The 22,894-nt window shown below is 36.5% G+C and overlaps 1 protein-coding gene across 1 annotated transcript; it reads right to left on the minus strand.

Annotated features, from left to right (window-relative positions):
• Positions 1–639: 639 nt before the first annotated feature.
• On the minus strand, positions 640–22,640 carry LOC125226713. Its single transcript, XM_048130792.1, has 25 exons — positions 22,626–22,640; positions 22,107–22,229; positions 21,720–22,031; positions 21,448–21,621; positions 21,208–21,342; positions 20,719–21,018; positions 20,457–20,630; positions 19,868–20,002; positions 19,482–19,790; positions 19,230–19,403; positions 18,396–18,530; positions 17,752–18,063; positions 15,647–15,820; positions 15,422–15,556; positions 15,029–15,340; positions 14,669–14,839; positions 13,753–13,884; positions 13,278–13,433; positions 9,778–9,921; positions 5,780–5,910; positions 3,317–3,865; positions 2,622–2,816; positions 1,546–1,808; positions 1,289–1,474; positions 640–1,213 (listed from the first exon to the last, which is right to left on the minus strand). The coding sequence occupies exons 2-25, from the start codon at positions 22,165–22,167 to the stop codon at positions 757–759; spliced, it is 5,226 nt and encodes a 1,741-aa protein (XP_047986749.1). The 5' UTR covers positions 22,168–22,229; positions 22,626–22,640; the 3' UTR covers positions 640–756.
• Positions 22,641–22,894: the final 254 nt, after the last annotated feature.

The raw sequence follows: 22,894 nt of genomic DNA on the forward strand, positions 1-22,894 counted from the left end.
ATTATACTGTGCCTGCAATGTGCCTGCGAATATTAGACCGACCCTCTTACGACTGAGCTACGTGCCATCGATGTGCGGACGACGAAATTAGTGACCATATTTTGCGTTTACTTACGCGAAAGAAAAACGTATGAAAACCCAAAAATTCGCGTATTCCGGGACCTAAGCTAGATCGATTGTTCACTGTCGGAAACCTCCACATAACAAATTTCAGCGAAATCGTTAGAGCGGTTTCTGGGATAGATAGATAGAATACTCTTTATTGACACACCTCAGCAAAAGATACAGTGGTGACAAAACAAATTATTATAAATAGAGGCAGACAACAGGCGGTATTATCGCTAAAGAGCGATCTCTACCAGACAACCTATATATATAAATAAATATACAAGAATTGCTCGTTTAAAGGTAATATAACATATTGTATTGATACTCGCAATAAACGAAAAAAATCAGCCATGTTTGATGGCTCATGTCATAATATTAGTGTTAGCTAAATTTATTATTGATTTAAATGCACTTGTAAATTATAATAAAATTACTGTACTGAGTGATTTAATAAAAGCGATAACATCTGTTAGTCGTTCACAGGTCGTTGGCTCGAGCTTACTCACGCTTCTGGATTTTAACAAAAGGATGTGCATACTAATGAATTTATTTAAGGAAACCGATTAAACGTTTTAATTATTTTATCAAAAGGTGTAAAAACAGTTTAATAACATAATTTACATTTATATTTTTCACTTAAAAGTAAGCTTAAAACTTGTATATTTCTAAGTCCGATGAATTGTCATCCGGAATGTCTTCAACGTGAATAATCTTTTCAACGTTCTCATTAAAAGTGACTACTGATTTTCTTCGACTCTTACTTTTTCTTTCCCCAAATTCGTCTTCTGAATTCTCGTCATCTTTAAGCTTATCTATAGATTGTATCACTATAGGCATTGTAACGTCTACCGGGCGAGTAGGCGCCATATTTATTACTGTGTCGACTGCTTCTTTGGGGTCTATTTGCGAGGTTTGGGCCTTAGGACCAACTTCTTCAACCGGAGCATCAAGCATTTCTTGAAGCCTCCTCTCACTTCGTTTCAACTCATCTATATTGAGTCTTGGTTTTCTCAAACTATCGATCTTTTGGGGTGACTCCAATTGTTCATTTCGAGAGGCTAAACTATTTGCGTCACTGAACTGTTCATAATTTCGTGCCTTTCTCCTGTAAACAAAGATACGTGATTTAGTTTAAGCTATGATAGCACAAGCAGAAATATGTTACTAACGGTATCCTTACCATCTGAGGAAGAACCATAAGGCAATAAGTAGCATTAGTATGAAGAGCAGAATACTCAGGACTATTGTTGCGACTAATAGACCTGTATCACGTCCTCCGCCATATATCTCGCGGCCTTCTAGATGATCTTCCAGAGATACCGTGTTCGTGACATCAACCCCAGTTATTACATTGCCGGTTATATCGCTGAAATTAAAAGGTAATTTTAATAACGCGTACATTTTTGGAATAGTGAATCGAATTGATTATTATCTTACTTTGTAAGCTGGTCAACGGCCACCGGCTCGCGATCAATTAAGCCGTATACATAAAGCTGCAATGACGCTCCTTCGGAGGTAACTTCGCGTTTGTGTCGTGTATTCACAGAATCGGCTGGGTCATCAGATATAACCGCGGAGCTAAGGACTTTGACCTCGTACCCCACAGCCGAACTTAGATTTTCCAAAATAGTTTCCTCTTGGTCTAGGAATGCATTGCGGACGGTAACCACGGCGATGTGACTCGTATCCAATAATTTTACCTAGAATGAGAAGGTTAAATTTATTTAATCAAAGGTTTTTTCCACATTGTATTTAATCAATGTGTGTCTATTCAAAAGTGAATGAAGTTTTTCCTAAACGATTAGCTAAAAGTAGAGTTGCTTAAAATGTATATAACATCTGCAACTTAATTACTTAGGTGTTTGCGTAAAAATATTACCTATTAAAACCAATAAGAAATATTTTTGTAAGCTAAGAGGGCTCTCACTAAATTCATAGGTACTCGTATATTCTTATGCTTGTTAACAATAAAGTTATATACCTAGCTAAGACATCATCTGCTTAAACATTAATATGTTTTAATTTAACATTATAATTATTATTCGGTTAACTAATTTTGGTACTAAACTTTATGGTAAAACCTTGCTTCTTACTAAAATATTAAAACGCTACAGGAGCGAAAATCCTAAAATGGAAAGGAGCCCACCTTTCCAGTGGGGAATTTTAGTTAAATATACTAGTGTTATTAACTAGATTTATCGAAAAAAAATTTGTCCATTAAGAACAACTCACTTAAAAACTTAATCAATCGGAACGAAATTTGGGAATATGAATAACAATAAAATATCTGTGTCGGACCGTTTAGTTTTTTTGGCTGATTGTTACCAATCTTGAGTACCACACCTTTTTTGCGCCATAATGAAAAAGGCCGTTTTTGGAAATTTTTGATTGGCTCTAGCGTCTTTAAAATCTGTATAAGTAGGTACATAACTAAAGTAAATCTTAGAAATACACCTTTGATATATTAAATGAGTATGAACGTACACTGTATAAGTAAAGTAAGTAAGCATTACCAGAAGTTCTATAGATGTAGTAAGTCCATCTTCTCTCCCGTTCAGGTCAGTGACTGACACACTGAGGCGCTGGTCTTGCGTCAGGCTGGCTCCATCCCTGACGTGGACGAAGCCCGTAGCCGACGCGACCGCCAACACTTCCGACGCGCTCCAGAAAGATAACGCCGCGTTCTCACCCACGTCCGCGTCAGTGGCCTGAGGTAATTCAATATCCCATAAACTACACGAACATTCAACCACTTGACTTGAGATTGGAGTCACGAAATGATGCGTGACTTTTTTGCGGGAGCATTCGCAATAACAGCTTAAACATTAACTCACTGGATTCACATTTGGTATGGAAATTAGATATTCGGTTAAAGGGTACATTCAAAGTGGAGATTTAGGTGCTCACACGTGATGTCTAAGACGTGAAATCATGTAAATGGCCAGTTTTGTATGTAAGTTGCGATTATCACATCGCACATTATTTGTAACTAGCTGTACCCCTTTTTTGAAGTATTACCTACATATGAAATGGTAGCATAAAGAAAGAAGTAGTCGTGAAGGTTTATCCTCTCATAGAAAATTTGAATTTCGCGCCCTTGTTTAGTGAAGATTTGCTTTATGACTTCATAAAGTTACACTATTGAAGAAATCATAATCACACTTATTTTTATTATCAAAAAATTACAATTCTAAAGTTGGAAGTTTACCTGTAATTCAGCCAAAGCTCGAGGAAGCACAACATCTTCAAGTTCGGGAATGGGATATCCACACACAATGGGTTCGTTTCCATTGCCAACAAATATGGGGTAGTTGTCGTTAATATCGTTTACTATCAAGTTGACGAAGCTTCTTCGTGAATTATATAAGATTGTGTCAGTAAGTATCCACTTGTTGCTACCGTATTCGTAAGGCCCGAGCCAGTCTAGCCTGGGGTCTGTAGACCGCTTGACTCTACTGGTTGTATCACTGTCACATTCTAACACCAGTTCCACTTGTACTTGAGACAATGCCATGAAAGCTATTCGCGGGTCTTCTCGGTCAATTGATCGTGCATGTAAACCAGTGTTGTCAACGTAAAGCCAGTCTTGGTCGAGGGGCCACCGATTAGTGAGCCTGAACTGGCAGCCTGCTTGAGCTTCGCTGTCGAGGACTACAAGGTTAGAGTGTGGTTCTTCTTCGTCTCGGTCCAGGATTATGAGAGGCGGGAGGGCGTGGTCGTCTCCGCAGATTGCGGCAGTTACTACTGTTAGCTGTACCTTCAGAAACAAAATTTAATGGGGTTAGGAATTGACTAAAAAAACCTAAACCAATAATTGACTAAAAATACTACGGGTCTCTAAATATCACTTTATTTTTCACAGCTTATAAGTACATTTGGAAAGTAAACAACTATTTCTGTTGGACCTATATATATGTAATATATGTATCAAAAAATACTAAAAACAAAATAAATAAGTAGGTAAGTAATTATTTGATTTACAAGGGGCAGAGTTGTACATTAAGGCAAGCCAAAGATGACAATCTTGAACAACGAAGTGGTTCAAAAAGTGGAATCTCGAGTGTTGCGAGGGTTTCAAGACACGAAGGTTAAAAAACGTTGAATCACAAAACTTTTCAACAAACCAACACGAAAAAAAATTCACCGTAAACATAAATCAAATCTATGAACTACATTGATTCATAATAAACATCAAAGGCCAAATTCTACCAGCCAGCTTTGGGTATTAAGTTCAAAATTGTATGAAATTTCTTTGCGCTCTTGTGCAAAATGCAACTTTCTCATTTGTTTTTGAAGAATAAAAAGAGCCTTTACCAGTTGGTGTTGTCAATATGAATAGACCCCATTCATACAATAGGCATGATTGTTTTGTCGTTTCATAGATCGTAGTATGGAACCCTTCCTGCGTGAGTCCGACTTGCACTTGGTCGGTTGCTGATTTTATAAAACCAGCCAGATATAAACTGTTTCACCGTTAGGTACGTATTTTATTCCAATTTATTATACAGAAAATACGATACTTTTCCGCGATCTAATATTTCGACCGGTCAATTCTAATAATTGTCAATCAATCAGAACAACAAAACTCAGTAAAAAAATATAAGTATAAGATAAATCAATTCTGAGTAATGGACCGGATATTGCTCTTGTTTTCTGAAACAAAACAATCTACGACAATCCATTAATATTTTGTAATATCATTTCTAATAGCATATTGGAATAGAACGTACATAATAGGGTGGTCCTTATTTTGTCGATGTTATATTTTTATACGGGGCACCCGCTTAATGTAAAATCTAACCCTAAAAAACCAATGTATTTTTTTTTTCAGAATTTTTAAATACATTTTAGAGGTCGCTACCGCACTTTGAAAATTTGGACCCTCCATACAAAATGTTTTTTTTTTTTTTTTTTTTTTTCGAATTTCCGTTGTGTGGCAAAGAGTCAGGGTGTATTAAAACCAATGTAATTTGTTTTCAGAATTTTTAAATACATTAATTAGGGGTCGCTACCGCACTTTTCAAAATTTGGAAGAACTTACTTTAGAAGTCTTAGAACCCCTAAAATATGAATAAATAATTTTAAAAAAATCAGCGGCGTTATTTTATGTTAAGTTGCACTTTAATACACCCTGACTCTTTGCCCCACAACGAAAAATCGGAAAAAAATAAAAAATAGCATTTTGTATAGAGGGTCCACATTTTCAAAGTGCGGTAGCGACCCCTAAAATGTATTTAAAAATTCTGAAAACAAATTACAATGGTTTTAATACACCATGACTTTTCGCCCCACAACGAAAAATCTAAAAAAATAGATAAAAAAAATTGCATTTTGTATGGAGGATCCAAATTTACAAAGTGAGGTAGCGACCCCTAAAATGTATTTAAAAATTCTGAAAAAAAAAATACATTGGTTTTTTAGGGTTAGATTTTACATTAAGCGGGTGCCCCGTATAAAAATATAACATCGACAAAATAAGGACCACCCTAGTACATAACTGAAATATAAAAAAAGTTTGTTTTGGCTTCTAGTAAAAATATTGCTTCGTGTTTTGTTTAGAACCTAAGTAATAAATTATATAGGTATATACCTAAATATGTCTTGCGCTAGTAGCATTTCTAGCTAAGCTAAATCTTTAGCTACCTATTATAATAATGTAAATTTTTCTTACCACCGTTGTAGCTTGGACTTGGGTTATAGTTGATGTAGCTACAGATTGGAAACCGTATACACCAGTATTTGTGGGAGCAGACAAATGGATTTCGCCAACACTGTTGATTGAAATCCTCTCTCGGAGGTGAGCTAAAAATGAACACAATTTAAGACGATACAGAAGGTGTCAATTCTCCATACAAACGCTCTCGACTATTTCCTCCCTGGTTTTTGAAGATAGAGCAATGATTTTTTTAATACAGATTATTACCATTTTCATCTGTGTCGGACCGTTTTGATTTTTTTGATATTCTTGTTTTGACAGACACTAGAACCCATCAAAAATTTCCAAAATCGGCCTTTATTGATTATGGCGCAAAAAATGTGTGATATTCAAAATTGGTAACAATTAGCCAAAAAAACTAAACAACCCGACACAGATTATTTCATTGTTATTCAGATTCTCAAATTTCGTTACGATTAATTAAGATTTGAAGGAGGAAACAGTCGAGAACGGAACCTCGATTTTAAAGATTTTTTCGCAATAAAAGATATTGCTGAGTTGTTCTGAATGGACATTTTTTTTCGATAAATCTAGTTAATAACACTAGTATATTTATCTCAAATTCCCAAATTGAAAGGGAATTTTTATTTCTATTTTCGCTCCTGTAGCGTCTTAAATATTCTTCTCGCTGTAGATAATGGTTTTAGTGTGACGAATGCCAATAATTTATTGACCACATTAATAAAGGAGATAGGGGCGGATAAGGAAAATACTTGATCTTTTTTTTTTAAATAAGCTTTCGCGAGAATCGCTTGATACCTAATGAGCGTGGGAGTTAGGGTCGATGAATTGATTTTTTAAAGATTTTTGCACTTTGAATTATTTTTAGATTCTTTGTTACTCAATCAAGTATAAATTCCCACCTAACTGGTAATTATGAGTCCGAATTATAATTCTAGTCTTAATACAAATAAAAATGTATAGTAGTGTATATTGCCAGTAGGTAGAACAGACACCTAGCTGTTGCCTTTGATCTTAAAACGTCGTTGTTTGAGCCCACCACCCCTCACTAAAAACATATTTTAGTGTTTAAGAGCAAAATATCAGTTGAGGCTATTTTTAAATGTAATCAATTTTGCCGTCTCTTGGGCACGAACACGAAAACATCAAAAAAGTGCGATAAATAAATATATCTACGTAATATCGGTGTAAAGAGTAAAGTGGCCCAGCGGTAACAGCGTGTGACTTTCAATCCGGAGGTCGCGGGTTCGAACCCCGGTTCAATGTACCAATGAGTCTTTCGGAACTTATGTGTGAAACGTCATTTGATATTTGCCAGTCGCTTTTCGGTGCAGGAAAACTTCGTGAGGAAACCGGACTAATTCCAATAAGGCCTAGTCACCCTTCGGGTTGTAAGGTCAGATGGCAGTCGCTTTTGTAAAACTGGTGCCTATGCTAAATCTTGGGAATAGTTGTCAAAGCGGACCCCAGGCTCCCATGAGCCGCGGCGAATGCCAGGATAATGCAAGGAGGATGATGAATCTCGTTGTAAAGAGATCGAGGTTTCGTTCTATAGACATTTTGCTTCTCTAATATGTATAGGTACTCGTAGGAACCTAATTTTAATTAAAATTTGGGAACGGAATAGAATGAAATTACCTATCTCGCGGCGAATGCCAGGATAACGCAAGGAGGATGATGAATCTCGTTGTAAAGAGATCGAGGTTTCGTTCTATAGACATTTTGCTTCTCTAATATGTATAGGTACTCGTAGGAACCTAATTTTAATTAAAATTTGGGAACGGAATAGAATGAAATTACCTATCTACCTACCTATGATTGGTTGAAACCGAGCGCTGTTAGAATGATCTACTTATAAAAACATTAACATAAAAAAGATACTTCTATTTGACACAACTTAAATTATCTTTTAATGAAAATATTTTAACTCGTGTTATTTTAAAGTAGGTAGTCATAGGTAAATAGGTACTACTATAATAATCTAACCACAAAATTAAAAAAAAAAAAATCCCCGACTTAGTGGACCGATTTTCATGAGACATGGCTAAGAAGACTCCCGCTCCCGACTAACTCAGCTTTCAAACAAAAAAAAACCTAATCTAAATCGGTGCATCCATTCGGGAGCTACGATGCCACAGACAGACACACACACAGAAAGACAGACAAACAGACAAATAGACAGACAGACACGTCAAACATATAACACCCCATCGTTTTTGTGTCGGGGGTTAAAAATTAAAACTGAAATAAATTACACACATGAAACTGAAAGTGACCAAGGCCCCGTGTTCGCGTTTCAGGCTCTAGCGGCCTTGGTCACTGTTCTTTCAAATTGAAATTTATTTCAATTTCAATCGCTCATTTCTTCGTATGCTACGCCTAATCATTTATAACCTAATGGTGATGCGTTACTTTTGTGTCATCTTGCTAATGTATCATATCAGGCGCTTAAATTATTTATTCATGCCATTATCTGTTTTTGTTCTTCTTTGCATTTTGCCTCGGTTCACGAGATCCTGGGATATGCTTTGGCATCCAATCCCAGAATTTGGCATAGACACCAGTTTTATGAAAGCCACTGTAATAAAACTTTGTACCCAGAACTCGACCCTATCGGGTTAGTTCCGTCTCCTTACAGTATTTTGCTTCACTGAAAGCGACTCGCAAATATCAAATGACATTTCGTAACTCATTAATTATCCCGTCTGGGGATGTAAACCTGCGATCTCTGGATTGAAGGACCCACGCATTTATCGCTGTCTGTTTTCGAACAGGAAAGTAGGTATTAGTTAGATATTACGTACTGTAATTTTATAATCTGAATTTATTTACGATGTTTCTTCATCATGGACCTACCGTTAATCATGTAATTATAAAATGATTACGTACTTATTACGAATATCGGCTTAACTTACAAACTGATTAAGTATGTTAATCTGATTATCCTTACGCTTAAAAATAATCGATGTGTTTTAATTTGTGAATTTCACGTAAGTAATTATGCTTTTACGACATGCTTATTTATTTTTGTATTCTAAAATTATTAAAAGTTATAGTTCATTATGCTTACTTAAGAAATTTAAACTTATGATATCTTAAAATTGAAAATATGTGGTAACTTGACATAAATAAACCATGAGACTAAAATTAATGTTGATCGTGTATATCATCATCCTCTCCGTGCGTTATTTATTCCGTTTTGCCACGGCTCTTAGGAACCAAGTGCCCGTTTAGACAACTAATCTCAAGATTTGGCATAGTTTAACTAGGCTTCTTTCGACTTGGAATTAGTCCGATTTTTTTTATTTCATGTCATTACGATGTTTTCCTTCACCGAAAAGAGACTGGAAATTATCAAATGATGTTACCACGAGTTGGGGTTTGAAAGTGCGCGGCTTCTGAATTGAAAGTCGTATGTTCTTACCGCTCTAGGCCACCAGCGCTTCAATGCAGATCGTTTACTTATATTGCCACGTAATTGGCTTATTCTATTGCTAAGATTGGTACTGAAATTTGAGCAGTTTCATGTCCTGTGCCTAATCCTCTTAGGCTCACTTGCACCAATCACTTAACTCAGGGTTAGCGGGCTGTCATCTGTCAATTCCATATAAAATGGTGGGTTAACCCGAGGGTTAACCCTTCATATTCTTTGGTGCAAGTGGCCCTTAGGAATACAGTTAACTGCAAAAATATGTATTGTCGAAAAAATCGACTCATGAATGTGGTACTACGCTCTTATTACACCGGACTAAGATGTTATGGGACATATTTTTGAGTAAGATGTGTACACAAATTTGTGAGTGTGCACGGGAAAACGTCTCACTTTGTCAATTGCTATAAAGCCGCTTTGTCAGTTTATTCATATACACATACAAGTAAATCTCGCCTTAACGGTAACCGACAAAGTGGGACGTATTGCTAAACACACTCAAATTTTTACACTTGACTGTAGGTACATAAGTCGTTGACTTTATTTATGAACGTGTACTTACCATCATCGACAACTAAAGAGTACGATATGCTCTCGCCGTTGCTTGCTGTTGCTTGGACCATTCCCAGTAACCCCGTCTGCGCCATGTCAGCGCGCAGCACATACAGTGGCGAATCGAATGCTACTGTAGGGAGCTCTGGGGTTTCTGCAAATAAATCATTTTGACATTAAGTCGCTGACAACACCCAATGGCCTTGCCGCTAGCGTACACTGTCTATTCGTATGGGAGTGAGAGCGCGATGTCACTAAAAGAGGGGCGGCTAATAGGTACGAAAAGTACAGAAAAATATCAAAATAAAATAGACAACTGCATTATTTGTGCAAAATGTTTCATTAGTGTTTTATATATGTATATTTTTGTTATTGTAATATTAATTAAAGACAACTAAGTTAATAATTGAACGAAATGGAATCGTTTAATGACGAACTCGAGACCAATCTTTGCAATTTTTTTCTATCGAGCAGATTTCATTAAATCGTGTATATACATATAATTACTTGCCTTACTAAAACTAATAGTTTGTCTTAAAAAACTGCGCAAGTAACATCAAATTTGCGCAATTGGGTATTGTCAGCCCCTTGAGAGACCTGCAAAGCTTGTACTATGGGTACTGATATTTATAATCAGAATTCATCTATTCATCACAGTAATAAATTCCATTACCGGTATTCGAATCCAGGATCATCGGTTTAGCAGGCAGGCCCTATTCAGTACCCAATAGCCCCGACCGATACTTATTATGACTGTATGCCTATGATTCAAGATAAATAGTAAAAACTTGTCTTATATTATGTCATTTCTGAGACAAGCTCTTTATATCACCGGCTGTACCATTCTTGCCGCGGACAAATTATAATTGGTTAAGTAGGTACTTTGACAGTTCAATTAGCAATATTGAATAATTTAGTCTGACAAGGCCTACCTTTATAAGCTTTAATTGGTCCCAAATGTCCGCTTGCCTAAGTACATAGGATTAATATCGATACTATAGGTGACCCTTGAATTATTGATGATACAGTAATGGCTATACTGGACTCAAAGCAAAATTACAGACGGACAGTTTTATATCAAACTTTCCGATGACGACGAGGACACCTTTTATTCAATCACTAATTCCTTATCTGTGTGGCTGATTTATAGTGTGCGCGAACTCACATATGTTGTATTGTATTTTATTTTAGTTACTTCGCGGACTGTATGTTATAAGGTTACATTATAAAAGGCGAGACGACAAAAAAAAAACTAATATGTCCGTCAGATTATCAAAGAATTTTAGACACGTATTTTTTTTTTCTCGTAAACGAAAAATGACGACGGTACAATGCGATGAAGTGCGCGTGACGTCACGCCTAGGTACAATTTTTACATAGAAGTGACGTCACAAACCCCCACTCCGGAACTTTGATGCTCTATATCTTTGTATTTTTTCATTAATTAGATAAAGCGAAAAATATGTGTTCAGTATTTTTGGACGATCTAACTGACGGACTAAACAGAATGCCATTTTTTTATGTAGTCGTCATCCCTATTCAGTACAACAATCTATCGCCAATCGTAATGCAATCAAATTTGCGAGTTCTCGAACCGTGTAAACGGGATTTAGGTGTTTGGCTTTCCACACAAGAAACATTTACCTTACTTATAAACAGCCATTCATTACTATTACGCACTATCGTTACATTCGACGTGGGCATGGGCAATGATTATCCGAAAGTCCCAGCAATTCGTTTAAGGACAAAATTTTAAAACCAATTAATAAACATAGGTTTTTTATCCCATAAATAAACATGTGTTCTTGTAAGACTTATATTGACCGGGATATAGACCGTGATTACCTTTTTGATTTTTGTCGAGCTCCCGATATTTCGACGCAGTTGCATGCATCATGATCACGGAAAACTGACGAAGGCGGGTGGATGTTAAAGTTGTATAGACAGCGCTCTAGTCGCGAGTCGAGTCTAGTCGAGTAGTATAGAATATCGGGAGCTCGACAAAAATCAAAAAGGTAATCACGGTCTATATCCCGGTCAATATAAGTCTAATGAAAATAACCGTGAATCATTCAAAATTCTTATGTGTTCTTGTACCAAAAACATGTGCCATTGACAGTTTCGCCCTAAAACGTTCTTGGATAAAATAAATTTAACAACAAATCAGAAATCGAGTTTTTATTATCCCCTAAGGCTGGTTTAGTGTCACGCGGACCGACCGCGTGAAGCGATCCGCACTGGAGGGCGATATTTGAATCTCGCATACGGGATTTTGTCACTAAAATACCGGTTGAAAACGGTGACTTGCTTATTATTTTCAGTGACAATTTTCTGAATTCGAACGCGTGAGACTCAAAAATCGGCCCGCTGGACTAATATGTGTTAACTTCAGGGAGCGTTTTAGAGTGACGCGGACACAGAACTAAATGACGCGGACGACAACATCAACTTCATACAAATTGGCCGCGCGGATCGTTCCGCGCGGACGGTCCGCGTGACACTAAAACCAGCCTAATAGGCTAGTTTCCTAAGGGCCACTTGCACCAACGAAAATGGTGGGTTAACCCGAGGGTTAACTCACCATTTTATATGGAATTTGACAGATGACAGCTCACTAACCCTGAGTTAAGTGGTTGGTGCAAGTGGGCCTAAGATACTTAAAATATTTTATGCAGTGCACGAAATCAAACACCACATAATTAGAAGAAAAATATGGACAGTAGTTATGTTTTAAGCATAATTTCTATTTAATAAGACAAAGAGAAAGATATAAAGTAAAATTGACCGTGACGTCACTCCTCAGTATTTCATAGTAATTCCATATTAGCAAATCGTTTTGACAGTTCTTAAAAAGAAGCTGACTTGACTAGTAGGAAACTAGCCTCAATTGGGCCAAAATATTACATTGACAGTTTCTCGTTACAAAAATTAACCACCAGCCAAGTAGTTTGTAAGCTATCTTCATTAATATCTTTTGTTGCCTGACTATACACGGTGTAACACGAGGAAACCGAATAATTTTAACAGGGTATTCCTCATCATATTAGAAGAGTAAAATGTCATATACTTTTCTGGATTTCGCCTACTTTCAGAGTTATAAGCATTTAAGAAAATAACAATGACTTATTATTTCTGAGAACAAAACGCTGTTTTGAAGGCGATGATGCCGTTATCGGACATAATCTAACTATCTCCATTGATAGATATCAAGAAGTAACTAAGTAGGTAACTCATAGCGAAAAAATATTTTTTTAGAAAAAAAATGACAATATTTTTTTCAGTGCCAGTTTTACGAATAACATTTACTTTTTGTGTGAAAATACATCCAAAAAAACTAAAGAAAATATACATAAAAACATTTTTTTTTTGATAAATTTGCTTGACGTCATATAACATTTTATCTTTATTTTGCCCTCAGAAATGCGCACTTAAAGCCTTTCTTTTGCTTATGTTACACCGTGTATATATTATTATATTTGTTTTCGTTCGATTTGACTTGACAGTTCTTACCTGATTCTATAACGTCAAAAATGACAACTGCGCTGGCACTTCCCGCTCGCAACTCGAGCGCTACGTGTGACACTCCTTCAGGCAGATTCAGGGCGCCTGCTGCTCCGACTACTACCGTATCTCCCGATACGGAGGCGGAGAAAAGCGCACTGTAAACTGAACACAAAGTAGAGGTTATACTTACGTATAAAAGTACCTCCAACACAGTAACTTTTTATAATAACCGGCTTTTTATAAGCAATTAAAATCAGTTTCTATTGGAAATGTTGTTGGTGAAATGCAGTCTGTTATCACTGTTACCAGCAAGTGGTTTTTTTTAAATAGAGTAAAGTAACAGTCGTGTTACTCGTCGTGCCTAAACACACCTTCTCTTGGTTGTGTTGGTTATCTTTTCCATCTATTTATTCTTCACTTTAGTTAATGTATGCCCAAAACAGCATGATTATCTTAATAATGTTACCACACCAAATTTTACCTCCAAGTATTTCGATATTGATTCCAGCAGCATGCCCTGTGATAGTAATTGTTTCATGTTGAACCACGTCGATATTGATGGATCCCTCGTACAGGAATTTATCAAATGCTTCATTTGTTACGGGCCCAGAATCTGTGAAATTCAAAATAGTTAATAAAACTTAATAACAAGATTTTCCTTAAAACTAGATTGTCCTATAATTTATGAACGAAAACCACAACTCGTAAATAAAAGAAATGCGTTGCTGAAAATATAAGGCTATTAATGAGGGAAAACAATAGTGAAACGACCAAAGGATATGTATGCTATTAGTAAGAGACAACTATCGACTTAGTATGTGAAATCGAAGATGACAGGATTCAATACAAATAATCTCAATCCCTCGCTTGATAAGATACGGCAAACATGGTACAAGATAACGTTGAAATCTATAACGTAAAGTGGGAAATAATTTATTGTAATAAAACGTTATCAGAAGGAAACATGTTTTGAGCTAATGGATAATATAGCAAGTCACAAGAAATGAAAAGATGACATGCTATCGATAAAGAAAACAAGCAATAATTGATCTCTATTCTCTGATTATAACAACTCTGTTATTTTAAATGCCTTTATGGAGCACCTTCGATAAAATATGAATCCATACTATACTAATATTATAAATGGGAAAGTGTGTGTATCTGTTTGTTTATCCGTCTTTCACGGCAAAACGGAGCGACAAATTGACGTGATTTTTTTAAGTGGAGATAGTTGAATTGATGGAGAGTGACAAAGGCTGATTTTGGTCTTTTTCTAACTCCCCACGTCCCTAAAATCGGGGGACTCAGAATGGGAGTATTCCGCAATTTTCGAATTTAACACAAGCGAAACCGCGAACATACGAGTGTAAAAAAAAATTAAAACAAAAAATACTTACCGTCAATTATGGATATTATGATAATTGTGCTCGCAGTGCTCTCTGATTTTATTGCTCTTACAGTCAGAATGATTTTTCGAAGACCAACCAATACTGCAGGAGGAATAGGTTGATCTACGAATAGTGTTATTGCGTTTTCGATGGCAGACAGCGCAAACCATTGAGAATTCTCTGAAAAAATAAGGAGCAAGCTACTTAACAAATATTGAAAATTTCGTTAAATAAAAAATGTATTGAATGGTCAATAAATATAATGCACAAAGAACGCTTAGGGTGTAAATTGTAATCAGAAAAAATAGTAAATATCACATAGGCAACATCTAATAAAATAGGGTAAGCATGATTAATATGGAAACTAACCACCCTCCAAGGTGAAGGAAACATCTTCGCCGTATCCAGTTTCCAGCGAAATGACATCTTCGAAGGAAAGGCCACCTGATTCGCTGTACTCTCCGGTGTAATAAGGATTAATAAAGGCTAATTCATCTACAATAGATGTCCGTTGAACCTCTATTACTATGGTAGTTGTGGCAGGTACAGATTGGGACGCTGATGCTCGCAACTCTAGTAATACTATGCCGTTGGCGGGTAACGCTTGTTCTGGGATAGTGTTCTGCAGTAAAATATTTACTGTCGCACCTTGTTGCTGGATATTAAAGTAAGATGCCAAATCTGAAAATATGTTTATTATTGATACATATTTTCTGGTACAACAAAATACATTTTAGTTTAACTGTCTATCAGCGGGCTTACCACCAGATAAAGAAAATATAACAGCATCCGTGTACCCCTCGGCGAGAACGATTGGTTCTATACTTAAAGCATTATTTTCAATAGAACCAAGATAACTTGCTTTTTCGAAACCGAGAATAGATGCACCTGTGTAATCTGGAATAATACAGTTAATAATATTAAACTTACTGCTCAGAAATTTAACATTCAACTATACGCATCATAAACGTATGATTTTATTCTTACCATCAACTAACGATATCACCACGGTTGATGTCGCGATGTTGCTGTTGGGTTTCTGTGCAGTTACACTGAATACCAGCTGATGGTTATTGACTAAAACTGAAGGTGGAATGGTACTTGACAACGTGAGCGTAGCAACATTACCTTGGAGTTGTAGAGAAAACCATTGTGAATGATCTGAAACGGGAAACAATAAATTCATTTTCTCTCGTTATTTTCGATGACACATGGTGCCGAGACATATTAAGAAAGTCTCATACCTCCCTCCAGGGCAAATTGAACGTTCTCATCATAACCAACGTCTAATGAAATGGTGGCATCGAACACGAGGCCGCTAGTTTCACTGTACTCTCCGATGTAGTAGGCAGCACTGAAAGCAAGCTCCTCTATAACAGTAGTCCTTTGGACCTCAATCACTAGAGTGGTCGTGGTGGGTACAGATTGGGTTGCTGATGCTCGCAACTCTAATAACACTATGCCATTAGAAGGTAAGGCCTGTTCTGGAATAGTGCTCTGCAGAACGATTGTTACTGTAGGGCCTTGCTGCTGGATACTGAAGTAAGTCGCCAAATCTAAAATTACGTTTAAGATCGATAGATACATTTGAGTACAAAAACAAAATAGATTTCATTATGTCATTTTATCGTCGTACTTACCACCAGATAGAGCAAATGTTACAGAATCCGAGTACCCCTCGTTAAGAATGATTGATTCCAAACTTAATGCATTATTTTCAACAGTACCAAGATAACTTGATCGTTCGAAACCAAGTATTGTGGCATCTGTGTAATCTGAAATAATGCAAAATCTGAAATACCATTGCAATGTGTAGGTATATAACTTACTGCCGAAGTCCACATGGAATGAAACATTCAATTCTACTCATTCTAAATGTATGATATTATTCTTACCATCAACTAATGATATCACTATGGTTGATGTAGCAATGTTGCTATTGGGTTTCTGTGCACTAACAGTAAATACTAATTGATGGTTGTTGGCCAAAACTGCAGAAGGAATGGGACTGGAGATCGTGAGCGTAGCAGCATTGCTTTGAACTTGCAGAGCAAACCATTGCGCATGTTCTGTAAAAATAAAAGAATTGAATTTCTTCTTCTTATCATTTTTGATGAAACTTGGTCATTTATCATGTAAAAAAAATCTCATACCTCCCTCCAGATCGAATTGAACGTTTTCGTCATAGCCAACATCTAATGATATACTGACATCGAACGCAAGTCCGCTAGTTTCACTGTACTCTCCAATGTAGTAGGCAGCACTGAAGGCAAGCTCTTCTATAACAGTAGTCCTTTGGACTTCGATCACTATTGTTGTTGTAGCGGGCACAGATTCTGTTGCTGATGCTCGCAACTCTAATAGCACTATGCCGTTAGCGGGTAATGCCTGTTCTGGAATAGTGCTCTGCAGGATGATGGTTACTGTGGGTCCTTGCTGCTGGATATTAAAGTAAGAGGCCAAATCTAAAAATAAATAAAGTATTAATGAATAACATCAGGATGAAGATGGATTTAAAAATTATATTCTATCAGTTTACTTACCACCAGATACAGAAAATGTTACAGCTTCCGTGTACCCCTCGTTAAGAACAATTGGTTCTAAACTTAATGCATTATTTTCAATAGCACCAAGATAGCTTGCTCGTTCGAAACCAAGTATTGTGGCATCTGTATAATCTGAAACAATATAATACAGTAAAATAAATCTTATTTAATGACTATTCACGACACCAAACATTTAACGACATTATGATACCGAGTGGGACCCAGCACGGAACACCGTGGAGGGTGCAGGCCGGGGTTCAGGCACCATCAACTAACGATATCACCACACATGTTGACCTCCCGCAGTGGGATGTTGCTGATATCACCACAGTTGTCGCGATGTTGCTGCAGTAACAGTGAATACTAGCTGATTGTTGTTGACTAAAACCGAAGGTGGAATAACACTGAACAAAGTTACTGTAACAGCGTTTCCTTGGACTTGTAGAGCAAACCATTGTGCGTGTTCTGAAATAAATCAAATATTATTACTGTATTCTATTACTTGAAGAAAAACTTAGTTATTGAACATTAAAACCAATTTCATACCTCCCTCCAGGGCAAATTGAACAGTTTGGTCGTAACCCTCGATCAATGAGATAGTGTCATCGAACGCAAGGCCACTAGCTTCGCTATATTCTCCGATGTAATAAGGAGCACTAAAAGATATTTCTTCTAAATCAATAACTCGCTGGACCTCGATTACAACCGTCGTCGTAGCAGCTATGGCTTGTGGTGCCGACGCCCGCAACTCAAGTAAAATTATATCATTGGCAGGCAACATTTGCTCTGGGATAGAGTTCGGTAGTGCGAGGTTAACTGTGGATCCTTGCAGCTGTATATAGAAGTATGAGGCAAGATCTAGAAATAAAAAATCCTGATTAATTTTTAACAACATCTGAAACTTAACTACACACTCCGTGTTTTTATTGAATTCCGTTAACTTCGGCATATAGTTAGGTCCATTATAGGAATCAGAGTATCATAATTAGTTTTTTTTAATTCGTAACTTTTTTCTGAAAATCTCAACAGCAATTGAAGTTAACATCTAAAGCAGTGTGTATATTTTTTTCAGAAAAAATACAAGTGTAAGTAAACTAACTATGCCATTCCATTTCCTATAATGGATCTAACTACTTATATGCCGAAGTTAACGGAATACAATAAAAACAGGGTGGTACTGATAAACTTACCACCAGAAAGTGTGACTGTAACGGCTTCTGTATATCCCTCGTTGAGGATAATTGGTTCTATAATTAATACTTCATTGTCAATAGTACCTAGATAGTTTGATCGCTCAAAACCAAGAACAACTGCATCAGTGTAATCTGTAATAAAAAATGATTCATTTCGTAGTGCACATGATTCATTTCGTAGTGCACTTGTTGGTTTGTATTTTTATATGTTAGTAAGTTTAGAAAACAAAATAAATACACAAAAAAATAAATGGTTTCTATATTTATTTATTTCATGACTGCTCGAAGAAAAAAGCTGTTTAATTATGTTACAAGTAAACAAAATACATGAATTTATGCATTTTCTCCACACTCTAAAAAATGAAGACCAACTAAGAGCAGTTTTCTCTTAGTTGACGTTAAGTTAATTACTACAATTACGATCTTATATAATTCAAATAAAGCTGATTACTAAAAACAACAAGGGAATGTATGATTGAACTAATAACTTAGGTGTTTTGTTATTCCTAACCATTGTACACCTTGAATCAATTATGAACTTGTTAGGCATAACTATGTAACATAGGTTGATTCAATCCTTAGTTGAACTTACTAAGGTAATTTAGTTAACATAATTATTTTTCATGGAATTATTGAACAAGATCTTAATCGATTCAGTTACGTTGCAAAAGTAAGAGCAATCAAAATTACCTTATTCGATTTGTCTAAGATCTTATCAGGCTCGTATGGAATCAAGATGCTTGACTACGACTATCAAAATATTGATAGGAGCAACCAAATTTTTTTTAGAGTGCATAAATGAGTTAATATCTTAATTTATTTTCTACGTACCATCTACTAATGAGATAATAATAGTCGCCGAAACAAGGTTACTATTAGGTTTCTGTGCAGTGACGCTGAATACGAGCTGATGATTATTAACTAAGATTGCAGGCGGAATGGCAGCAGATAAGACGAGTGTGACAGAATTTTCTTGAATATTCAGGGCGAACCATTGGGAGTGTTCTGCAAAAATAATTAAGAATTAGTCGTTTTATTTATAATTGCGCTTGAAATAGTTACATTACAAACTTTAAGCTGTACCTCCGTCTAGTGCAAACTGGACATTTTGATCAAAGCCAACGTCTAGCGAAATGATGGAGTTAAACGCAAAGCCGCTAGTCTCACTATATTCCCCAACATAGTAAGCAGCATTGAAGGCAAGTTCTTCATTCGCAGTTCGCCGGGTCTCGAATACTACAGTTGTCGTAGCGGCTACAGCTTCAGGGGCTGATGCTCGTAACGTAAGTATCACAATCTCATTAGCAGGTATTGCCTCTTCTGGAATAGCGCTCTGTAGTACGATATTAATTGTAGGTCCTTGCGTTTGCATATAGAAGTATGATGCCAGATCTAGAAACGATAAATATATTTCAATAGATATATTACAAGCTATATTATTTAAAATCAATATCTTTCTATGAACTTACCACCAGAAAGTGTAAAAGTCACTGCCTCCGTGTATCCTTCGTTAAGAACAATTGGTCCTATACTTAACGCATCGTTTGCAATAGAACCAATATAGCTTGTTTGTTCGAAACTGAGAACTGAGACGTCAGAAGATTCTATAACACAAAAAAAAACATAAAATATGAGAACTAATCCTAAACATATGTGATCGCTGCTAAAATTAGAAGCAATTTCATAATTCTATAACTTCATCATCATCATCATCATCATTTCAGCCATTAATCGCCCACTGCTGAGCATAGGCCTCCCTTCGTGTACGCCACTTATCCCGGTCCTGGGCTAATCTCATCCAGAAGTGCCCCGCAGTTTTTCGGATGTCGTCCACCCAACGAGCCAACGGATGCCAGGCGTTTCTTACATCCGATAACCGAATCCGATGGTGGCCATTCGGCCAACATTTTAGTCCACCTGCCATCACTCTGCCTGGCAACATGCCCCGCCCAAATCCATTTTAGTTTGGAAATGACGTCACCCACGTCCCGCACCTTGGTGCGGCGTCGATCTTGGAGTCTTGGGATCTTGGAGTTTAATGCCGATTCTATAACTTACCATCAATTAATGAAATCACTATAGTAGCAGTGGCGATTTTACTTCTGGGTTTCTGTGCTGTGACAATAAATACCAGTTGATGGTTATTGACCAAGATTGCAGGTGGAATATCCCTAGTTACGACTAGGGTGACGACATTCCCCTCCACTTGTAGGGCGAACCATTGAGAACTTTCTGCAAAAAATTGTTCCAAGTTAAGGAAATGTGTAATTTAATTACCCGAACTAGTATTATCAAGATGTTTAAACCCTAAAACGTGTACCTCCTTCCAAGGAAAAGTGTACATCCTGGTCGTAACCCACATTTAGCGAGATCGTGTCGAAAGTAAGCCCTTCGCTTTCGCTGTATTGCCCGATGTAGTATGCCGCATTGAAACTTATGTCCTCTACAGCGGCTATCTCAAACACTATGGTTGCTGTTGAGGAAACAGCTTGAACTGCAGTAGCTTGCAATTCCAGAACAATAATACCATTAGATGGTAATTCGGACTCGGGGATAGAGCTTTGTAGTCCTACGTTTACTGTTGAACCCTGTTGGTTTATGATGAAATAGTTGGACAAGTCTGAAATCGATATTTAGGTTTATTAGGTTTGCAAACAGACACCAAAATCAATACAATAAATGCAATAAGTTGTTGTTTAAGATCAGTGAGGATAGTAAAAAAAATATTGCTACCGTGATGGGAAAGACATAGGTATAAAAACCAATTATTTAGTTAGGTACACATTTGTCATACAGGAGAATACATTACCTCCTTGTAAAGAGAAATATACTTCTGAGCTGTATCCTTGGGTAAGAATTATAGACTGCAATGTAGACGTATCACCTTCTATTGTTCCCAAGTAACTACTTCTTTCGAATCCAAGAACAATTAATTCAGATAATTCTAGAAAAAAAACATTAGGTACTCATAAGATCTCTCTTAATGATAAAGTATATTTACGAGATGAGGTATTTTGGTGTCAATATTTAAAGAAAATAATGTTTTTACCTCCATCTAAATAAACTACTATAGTAGCTGTAGCTGTACTGCCACCCGAGTTGATTGCATTGATGGCAAATATAACAGGCTGGTTGTTAATAAATAGTTCAACTGGCAAAGGAGCAGCTAAACTTATTGTCACCACGCTTTCCAAAGACTGAACATTAAACCAAGCACCATGGTCTGAAAGTATTGTAATGCATTATAATCAACTGGCAGATAATCGATAATTTCTAAAGATTCATTTTTTATTTTAGTTCATACAGTAACATATCACCCACCTCCTTGTATAGTAAATGCTGTCTCACTATCATATCCCGTAACAACTTGTAGCTGTATATCGGCCATAACACCAGTTGTTGCAGAATAAGAGCCTACATAGTAAGCCTCATCAAATGCTAGCTCCTCAGTTACTTCAATATTTTTAATCAGTTCTATAATAACTGTGGTATGGGCTCTTCCACTGTCTCCGTTAGCTTGAATAGTATATACCAGCATAGTGTGTGCTTCAATTACTTCATTTGGGACGTTAGAAACTAGCTGTAATGTGTACGTCCCATCCTGTCCGACCAACTGGAAATATTCCACAAAGTCTAAAAGAAACTAGGTATTGATTTCCTGAATCTATATGAAATTTTAAAATTTTACATGTTCTGGTCAAACTTTACCTCCGCTCAGTGTGACATCCACATCCGAACCGTAACCTTCTACGATGCTGATGGCTTCCATGGTCAAAACATTGTCTTCCAATGATCCCGTGTAGTGATTACGAGAAAAGCTAATTGGTCTAGCTGTGGAGGAATCTAAGAAAATTTACAACAATCATATTCTAAATATGTAGTATTTTTTTGTTATTTATAGTCAGATCAAGCTTTTTTTCACTTTTGGCAGCATTAGCTGTGCAAGTGTTAACAATTTATATGCCATGGAAGTATGACGAATAAAATTACACTTGAATAGTTTGTACTATCAATATTGCAGGTATTGCAACCAACTTAGCTTGTTATGACTAGCATTCCTTAATTACCTATATAATAACTAATAAATCATATAAAAAAAAAACTTATTATGACGAGTTTGTGGTTTTCGTTGAATTCTTATAAGTACTATTCTTATTACTATTTACCTTGCACATACCTTGATTGCTTATAGCAAAATCATTCACAAATAAATAATGTTATTCTTACCCGTATTATGAATGACAATAGCTGCGTGCCCGAGACACTCCCAGCTTTGGTAGCCACAACAGAGAAAACGAAATGGCTAAAGTTTTCTATCCCTTCAAGTCCTTCTTGAGTTATGTCTAGCAATAAACTATTTTGTCCAGTTTGAGTCAGGATAAACCTCTCAGATCCATCTATGATAACATAAAAAAAGTTTATGCTACACGTAATAAAGCAGACTTGTTAATAAATTTAGATACTGGCATTGACCTACTCACCTCCGCTTAGAGTAA

The sequence above is a fragment of the Leguminivora glycinivorella genome, chromosome 5 (genome assembly GCF_023078275.1).
Source record: "Leguminivora glycinivorella isolate SPB_JAAS2020 chromosome 5, LegGlyc_1.1, whole genome shotgun sequence".
Lineage (NCBI taxonomy): Eukaryota > Metazoa > Arthropoda > Insecta > Lepidoptera > Tortricidae > Leguminivora > Leguminivora glycinivorella.

Excerpts from the sequence above, each read along its gene's own strand:
- LOC125226713 (XM_048130792.1), bottom strand. The coding sequence starts at position 22,167 with ATGGAAGCCATCAGCATCGTAGAAGGTTACGGTTCGGATGTGGATGTC. Across the intron at positions 21,622-21,719 it reads AGCATTTACTATACAAGGAG|ACCATGGTGCTTGGTTTAAT; the intron begins GTGGGTGATATG and ends CAATACTTTCAG. Across the intron at positions 15,557-15,646 it reads GGTGATATCGTTAGTTGATG|ATTACACAGGTGCATCTATT; the intron begins GTAAGAATAAAA and ends GTATTATTCCAG.